Here is a 10,000-nt window from a genome sequence, read left to right as displayed (position 1 = left end):
GACAGAGACACAGAGACAGACAGAGACACACAGAGACAGACAGAGAGACACACAGAGACAGACAGACACAGAGTTAGACAAAGACAGACACAGAGAGAGACAGACAGACAGTCAGAGAGACAAAGACACAGACAGAGACAGACACAGAGACACAGACAGACACAGAGAGAGACACACAGACAGAGACACAGACAGACACAGAGACAAAGACACAGACAGAGACAGACACAGAGACACAGACAGACACAGAGAGAGAGACACACAGACAGAGACACAGACAGACACAGAGAGACAGAGACACAGACAGACACAGACACAGAGATACAGACAGAGATACAGACAGAGACACAGACACAGACACAGACAGAGTGACAAGGACAGAGACACAGACAGACAGACACACAGACAGAGAGACAGACACACAGACAGAGACAGAGAGACAGACACACAGACAGACACAGAGAGACAGACACAGAGACACAGAGACAAACAGAGAGAGAGACAGAGACACAGACAGAGACAGACACAGAGACACACAGACAGAGTGACAAGGACAGAGACACAGACAGAGACACAGAGACAGAGACACAGACAGAGAGACAGACACACAGACAGAGACAGACACACAGAGAGAGACAGACACACAGACACACAGACAGAGAGAGACAGAGACAGAGAGACAGACACACAGACACACAGACAGAGACAGAGACACAGACAGACACAGACAGAGTGACAAGGACAGAGACACAGACAGAGACACAGACAGAGACAGAGAGAGAGACACAGACAGAGACAGAGAGAGAGTCAGACACACAGACAGAGAGACAGAGACAGACACACAGACAGACAGACACACAGACAGAGAGAGACAGAGACACAGACACAGACAGACACAGAGAGACAGAGACACAGATACAGACAGAGACAGCAGAGAGACACAGACAGAGAGAGACAGACAGAGACAGAGACACAGACAGAGAGACAGACAGACACAGACAGAGACACAGACAGAGACACAGACACACATACAGAGACAGACACACAGACAGAGACAGACACAGAGACACAGAGACAAACAGAGAGAGAGAGAGACAGACACAGAGACAAACACAGAGACACACAGAGAAAGAGAGACAGAGACAAACACAGAGACAGACAGACAGGGAAACAGACAGAGACACAGACAGAGACACAGACAGAGACAGACACAGAGACACAGACAGAGAGACAGAGACAGACACACAGACAGACAGACACACAGACAGAGAGAGAGACAGAGACACAGACAGAGACAGACACAGAGAGACAGAGACACAGATACAGACAGAGACAGCAGAGAGACACAGACAGAGAGACAGACAGACACAGAGAGACAGACATACAGACAGAGACAGCAGAGAGACACAGACAGAGAGACAGACAGACACAGAGAGACAGACAGAGACACAGACAGAGAGACAGACAGACACAGACAGAGACACAGACAGAGACACAGACAGAGACACAGACACACATACAGAGACAGACACACAGACAGAGACAGACACAGAGACACAGAGACAAACACAGAGACACACAGAGAGAGAGACAGACACAGAGACAAACACAGAGACACACACAGAGAGAGACAGACACAGAGACAAACACAGAGACACACAGAGAGAGAGAGAGAGACAGAGACAAACACAGAGACAGACAGACAGGGAGACAGACAGAGACACAGACAGAGACACAGACAGAGACAGACACAGAGACACACACAGACAAGGACAGAGACACAGACAGACACAGACAGAGACACAGACAGAGAGACAGACACACAGACAGAGACACAGAGACAGAGACACAGACAGAGAGACAGAGACACAGACAGAGAGACAGACAGAGACAGACACAGAGACACACACAGACAAGGACAGAGACACAGACAGACACAGACAGACACACAGACAGAGAGACAGACACACAGACAGAGACAGAGAGACAGACACACAGACAGACACAGAGAGACAGACACAGAGACACAGAGACAGACAGAGAGAGAGACAGAGACACAGACAGAGACAGACACAGAGACTCACAGACAGAGTGACAAGGACAGAGACACAGACAGAGACACAGAGACAGAGACACAGACAGAGAGACAGACACACAGACAGAGACAGACACACAGAGAGAGACAGACACACAGAGAGAGACAGACACACAGACACACAGACAGAGAGAGACAGAGACAGAGAGACAGACACACAGACACACAGACAGAGACAGACACAGAGACAAACACAGAGACAAACAGAGAGAGAGACAGACACAGAGACAAACACAGAGACACACAGAGACAGACAGACAGGGAGACAGAGAGAGACATACAGACAGAAAGACAGACACACAGACAGATAGGCAGACAGAGACAGACACAGAGAGACAGACACAGACAGAGACACAGATACAGACAGAGAGAGACACAGACAGAGATACAGACAGAGACAGAGACACAGACAGAGAGACAGACAGAGACACAGACAGAGACAGACACAGACAGAGTGACAAGGACAGAGACAGAGACACAGACAGACAGACACAGACAGAGAGACAGACACAGACACAGACAGAGAGACAGAGACAGACACACAGAACACAGACAGAGACACAGAGATACAGACAGAGACACAGACAGAGACACAAGGACACAGACACAGACACAGAGTGACAAGGACAGAGACACAGACAGACAGACACACAGACAGAGAGGCAGACACAGACACAGACAGACAGACACACAGACAGAGAGAGACAGACAGAGACACAGACAGACACAGAGAGAGACAGAGACACAGACAGACACAGACAGAGACACAGAGATACAGACAGAGACAGACAGAGACCCAAGGACACAGACACAGACACAGACAGAGTGACAAGGACAGAGACAGACAGACAGACACGCAGACAGAGAGAGACAGACAGAGACACAGACAGACACAGAGAGAGACAGAGACAGAGACAGACACAGAGAGACAGAGACACAGACAGAGCCACAGATACAGACAAAGAGACAGACAGACACAGACAGAGAGACAGACAGACACAGACAGACACAGACAGACACAGACAGACACAGACAGACACAGACAGACACACAGACAGAGACACAGACACAGACACAGACAGAGAGACAAGGACAGAGACACAGACAGACAGACACACAGACAGAGAGACAGACACACAGACAGAGACAGAGAGACAGACACACAGACAGACACAGAGAGACAGACACAGAGACACAGAGACAAACAGAGAGAGAGACAGAGACACAGACAGAGACAGACACAGAGACACACAGACAGAGAGACAAGGACAGAGACACAGACACAGACAGACAGAGACACAGAGACAGAGACACAGACACACAGACAGAGACAGACACACAGACAGAGAGACAGACACACAGACAGAGAGAGACAGAGACAGAGAGACAGACACACAGACACACAGACAGAGACAGACACAGAGACAAACAGAGAGAGACAGAGACACACAGAGAGAGACACAGAGACAGACAGACAGGGAGACAGAGAGAGACATACAGACAGACAGAGAGACAGACACACAGACAGATAGGCAGACAGAGACACACACAGAGAGACAGACACAGACAGAGACACAGATACAGACAGAGAGAGACACAGACAGAGATACAGACAGAGACAGAGACACAGACAGAGAGACAGACAGAGACACAGACACAGACAGACACAGACAGACACACAGACAGAGACACAGACACAGACACAGACACAGACACAGACACAGACAGAGAGACAGAGACAGACAGACAGAGACACAGAGACAGACACACGGACAGAGACACAGAGAGACAGAGACACAGACAGACAGAGAGGCACGCAGAGACAGAGACAGAGACACAGACAGAGAGACAGACACACAGACAGAGACAGACACACACAGACACACAGACAGACACAGACAGAGAGAGACAGACAGAGACACAGACAGACACAGAGAGACAGAGACACAGACAGACACAGACAGAGACACAGAGATACAGACAGAGACAGACAGAGACCCAAGGACACAGACACAGACACAGACAGAGTGACAAGGACAGAGACAGACAGACAGACACACAGAGACACAGACAGAGACACAGATACAGACAGACAGCAGAGAGACACAGACAAAGAGACAGAGACACAGACAGAGAGACAGACAGACACAGACAGACACACAGACAGAGACACAGAGACAGACACAGACAGACACACAGACAGAGAGACAGACACACAGACACAGACAGAGACACAGAGACAGACAGACAGACAGACACAGAGACAGACACACAGACACACAGACAGAGACACAGAGAGACAGACACAGACAGAGACACAGAGATATAGACAGACACACAGACAGAGACAGAGACAGAGACAGAGACAGAGACACAGACAGAGACACAGACAGAGTGACAAGGACAGAGTGACAAGGACAGAGACACAGACAGAGACACAGACAGAGACAGAGAGAGAGACACAGACAGAGACAGAGAGAGAGTCAGACACACAGACAGAGAGACAGAGACAGACACACAGACAGACAGACACACAGACAGAGAGAGACAGAGACACAGACACAGACAGACACAGAGAGACAGAGACACAGATACAGACAGAGACAGACAGAGAGACACAGACAGAGAGAGACAGACAGAGACAGAGACACAGACAGAGAGACAGACAGACACAGACAGAGACACAGACAGAGACACAGACACACAGACAGAGACAGACACACAGACAGAGACAGACACAGAGACACAGAGACAGACAGAGAGAGAGAGAGACAGACACAGAGACAGACACAGAGACAGACAGAGAAAGAGAGACAGAGACAGACACAGAGACAGAGACACAGAAACAGACAGAGACACAGACAGAGACACAGACAGAGACAGACACAGAGACACAGACAGTGAGACAGAGACAGACACACAGACAGACAGACACACAGACAGAGAGAGAGACAGAGACACAGACAGAGACAGACACAGAGAGACAGAGACACAGATACAGACAGAGACAGACAGAGAGACACAGACAGAGAGACAGACAGACACAGAGAGACAGACAGACAGACAGAGACAGACAGAGAGACACAGACAGAGAGACAGACAGACACAGAGAGACAGACAGAGTCACAGATAGAGAGACACTCAGACACAGACAGAGACACAGACAGAGACACAGACAGAGACACAGACTCACATACAGAGACAGACACACAGACAGACACAGACACAGAGACACAGAGACAAACACAGAGACAGACAGAGAGAGAGAGACAGACACAGAGACAGACACAGAGACACACAGAGAGAGACACACAACATAGACACACAGACAGACACACAGAGACACACAGAGAGAGAGAGAGAGACAGAGACAAACACAGAGACAGACAGACAGGGAGACAGACAGAGACACAGACAGAGACACAGACAGAGACACAGACAGAGACAGACACAGAGACACACACAGACAAGGACAGAGACACAGACAGACACAGACAGAGACACAGACAGAGAGACAGACACACAGACAGAGACACAGAGACAGAGACACAGACAGAGAGACAGAGACCCACAGAGAGAGACAGACAGAGACAGACTGAGAGACACACTCAGACAAGGACAGAGAGACAGACAGACACAGACAGACAGAGAGTCAGAGAGAGAGACACACAGACAGAGACAGAGAGACAGACACACAGACAGACACAGAGAGACAGACACAGAGACACAGAGACAGACAGAGAGAGAGACAGAGACACAGACAGAGACAGACACAGAGACACACAGACAGAGAGACAAGGACAGAGACACAGACAGAGACACAGAGACAGAGACACAGACAGAGAGACAGACACACAGACAGAGACAGACACACAGAGAGAGACAGACACACAGACACACAGACAGAGAGAGACAGAGACAGAGAGACAGACACACAGACACACAGACAGAGACAGACACAGAGACAAACACAGAGACAAACAGAGAGAGAGACAGACACAGAGACAAACACAGAGACACACAGAGACAGACAGACAGGGAGACAGAGAGAGACAGACAGACAGAAAGACAGACACACAGACAGAGAGACAGACAGAGACAGACACAGAGAGACAGACACAGACAGAGACACAGATACAGACAGAGAGAGACACAGACAGAGAGACAGACAGAGACAGAGACACAGACAGAGAGACAGACAGAGACACAGACAGAGACAGACACAGACAGAGTGACAAGGACAGAGACAGAGACACAGACAGACAGACACAGACAGAGAGACAGACACAGACACAGACAGAGAGACAGAGACAGACAGACAGAGACACAGACAGAGAGACAGACACACAGACAGAGAGACAGACACAAAGACACAGACAGACAGAGACAGACAGACAGAGACAGAGACACAGACAGAGAGACAGACACACAGACAGAGAGACAGAGACAGACACAGACACACAGACAGACACAGACAGAGAGAGACAGACAGAGACACAGACAGACACAGAGAGACAGAGACACAGACAGACACACACAGAGACACAGGGATACAGACAGAGACAGACAGAGGCCCAAGGACACAGACACAGACACAGACAGAGTGACAAGGACAGAGACAGACAGACAGACACACAGACAGAGAGAGAGACAGACAGAGAGACAGACAGACACAGAGAGAGACAGAGACACAGACAGAGACAGACACAGAGAGACAGAGACACAGACAGAGACACAGACAGAGACAGAGAGAGAGACACAGACAGAGACAGAGAGAGAGACAGACACACAGACAGAGAGACAGAGACAGACACACAGACAGACAGACACACAGACAGAGAGAGACAGGGGCACAGACACAGACGGACACAGAGAGACAGAGACACAGAGACAGACAGATAAAGCAGAGAGACACAGTCAGAGTGTGACAGACCGCGACAGAGACACAGACTGAGAAACAGACACACACACCCAGAGACCCACACAGACTCCCAGACTCACATACAGAGACAGACACACAGTCAGAGACAGACACAGAGACACAGAGACAGACAGAGAGAGAGAGACAGACACAGAGACAGACACAGAGACACACAGAGAAAGAGAGACAGAGACAAACACAGAGACAGACAGACAGGGAGACAGACAGAGTACAGACAGAGACACAGACAGAGACACAGAGATACAGACAGAGACACAGACAGAGACACAGACAGAGTGACAAGGACAGAGACACAGACAGAGACAGACACAGAGAGACAGAGACACAGATACAGACAGAGACAGCAGAGAGACACAGACAAAGAGACAGAGACACAGACAGAGAGACAGACAGACACAGAGGGAGAGCCCGAGACGGAGACACAGACGGAGAGACAGACAGAGACAGAGACACAGACAGAGAGACAGACAGACACAGACAGAGACACAGACAGAGACACAGACAGAGACACAGACACACAGACAGAGACACAGACAGAGACACAGACACACATACAGAGACAGACACACAGACAGAGACAGACACAGAGACACAGAGACAAACACAGACAGAGAGAGAGACACACACAGAGACAAACACCGAGACACACACAGAGAGAGACAGACACAGAGACAAACCCAGAGACCCACAGAGAGAGAGAGAGAGACAGAGACAAACACAGAGACAGACAGACAGGGAGACAGCCAGAGACACAGACAGAGACACAGACAGAGACAGACACAGAGACACGCACAGACAAGGACAGAGACACAGACAGACACAGACAGAGAGACAGACAGAGAGACAGACACACAGACAGAGACACAGAGACACAGACAGAGAGACAGACACACAGACAGAGAGAGACAGAGACACAGACACAGACAGACACAGACAGAGACAGAGACACAGACACACACAGAGACACAGACAGAGACAGCAGAGAGACACAGACAAAGAGACAGACAGAGAGACAGACAGACACAGACAGAGAGACAGACAGAGAGACAGACAGAGAGACAGACAGACACAGAGAGAGACAGACAGAAACAGACAGACACAGAGACACAGACAGACACACAGACAGAGACACAGAGACACAGACACACATACAGAGACAGACACACAGACAGAGACAGACACAGAGACACACACAGAGAGAGAGAGAGAGACAGAGACACAGAGGCAAACACAGAGAGAGAGAGAGACAGAGACAGACAGACAGGGAGACAGACAGAGACACACAGACAGACAGAGACAGAGAGAGACAGACACACTGACAGAGACAGACAGAGACACACAGACAGACACAGACAGAGACACAGATACAGACAGAGACAGCAGAGAGACACAGACAAAGAGACAGAGACAGAGAGACAGACAGACACAGACAGAGACAGAGAGACAGACACACAGACACACACACAGACAGAGAGAGACAGACACAGACAGAGACACAGACACACAGAGAGACATACAGACAGAGACACAGACAGACAGACACACAGACAGAGAGACAGACACACAGACAGAGACAGACACAGACAGACAGACACACAGACAGAGAGACAGACACACAGACAGAGACAGACAGACAGACACACAGACAGAGACAGACACAGACACAGACAGAGACAGAGACACAGACAGAGAGACAGATACAGACAGAGACACAAACAGAGAGACAGAGATACAGACAGAGACACAGACAGAGACAGACACAGAGACAGAGACACACAGACAGACACACAGAGACACAGACAGAGACACAGACACACAGAGACAGACACAGACACAGACACAGACAGAGAGACAGAGACAGACACACAAACAGAGAGACAGACACAGAGACAGACACACAGACAGAGAGAGACAGACACAGACAGAGACACAGACAGAGACACAGACACACAGAGACATACAGACAGAGACACAGACAGACAGACACACAGACAGAGTGACAGACACACAGACAGAGACAGATACAGACAGAGACAGCAGAGAGACACAGACAAAGAGACAGAGACAGACAGACACAGACAGAGACAGAGAGACAGACACACACACAGACAGAGAGAGACAGACACAGACAGAGACACAGACAGAGACACAGACACACAGAGAGACATACAGACAGAGACACAGACAGACAGACACACAGACAGAGAGACAGACACACAGACAGAGACAGACACAGACAGACACACAGACAGAGACAGACACAGACAAAGAGACAGAGACAAAGAGACAGACAGACACAGACAGAGAGACAGACAGAGACAGACACAGACACAGACACAGACAGAGACAGAGACACACAGACAGACACACAGAGACACAGACAGAGACAGACACAGACACAGACAGAGAGACAGAGACAGACACACAAACAGAGAGACAGACACACACACAGAGACAGACAGAGACAGACAGAGGAAGATCAGGAGACTTGGTGGTGGAACGAGGAAGTACAGGAAAGTATAAGGAAGAAGGGGTTGGTGAAAAAGAAGTGGGCTCGCCTTAGAGATGAAGAAAGTAGGCAGGAGTACAAAGAGTGGCGGCGCAAGGCAAAGAGAGAGGTGGCAAAGACTAAGGAAAAGGCATATGGCGAGCTGTATGAGAAGTTGGATACAAAAGAAGGGGAAAAGGATTTATACCGATTGGCAAGACAGAGGGACCGAGCTGGAAAGGATGTGCTGCAGGTTAGGGTGATAAAGGATGCAAATGGGTATGTGCTGACGAGCGAGGAGAGTGTGTTGAGAAGGTGGATGGAGTACTTTGAGGAGCTGATGAATGAAGAAAATGAGAGAGAGGGAGATGGTTGGAAGAGGTGGAGATAATGAATCAGGAAGTGGGATGGATCAGTCAGGATGAAGTGAGGACTGCTATGAAGAGGATGAAGAGTGGAAAGGCGGTTTGCTCAG

At 49.4% G+C, this 10,000-nt stretch overlaps 1 protein-coding gene across 1 annotated transcript in view; it reads right to left on the bottom strand.

Moving 5' to 3' along the window:
* Window positions 1-9,418, bottom strand: part of LOC147007091 (uncharacterized) — a gene marked incomplete at both ends in the record, with an annotated part of 10,018 nt that extends 600 nt beyond the window's left edge. Inside the window, 10 exon segments of the mRNA XM_085867559.1 lie at window positions 1-268; window positions 379-743; window positions 745-1,999; window positions 2,138-2,603; window positions 3,265-3,422; window positions 3,877-4,419; window positions 4,512-4,913; window positions 5,080-5,283; window positions 6,748-6,988; window positions 8,932-9,418. The exon segment at window positions 1-268 is cut by the window's left edge and continues 38 nt beyond it. Of these exon segments, the coding sequence (XP_085723685.1) occupies window positions 1-268; window positions 379-743; window positions 745-1,999; window positions 2,138-2,603; window positions 3,265-3,422; window positions 3,877-4,419; window positions 4,512-4,913; window positions 5,080-5,283; window positions 6,748-6,988; window positions 8,932-9,418 (4,389 nt within the window).
* Window positions 9,419-10,000: the final 582 nt, after the last annotated feature.

The sequence above is a fragment of the Eptatretus burgeri genome, unplaced genomic scaffold (assembly GCF_056783735.1).
Source record: "Eptatretus burgeri isolate ZD-2024b unplaced genomic scaffold, Ebu_testis_v1 Ebu_testis_scaffold_714, whole genome shotgun sequence".
Lineage (NCBI taxonomy): Eukaryota > Metazoa > Chordata > Myxini > Myxiniformes > Myxinidae > Eptatretus > Eptatretus burgeri.
Note: the sequence above shows the minus strand (reverse complement) of the source record. Positions and strands in the feature narration are given on the sequence as shown.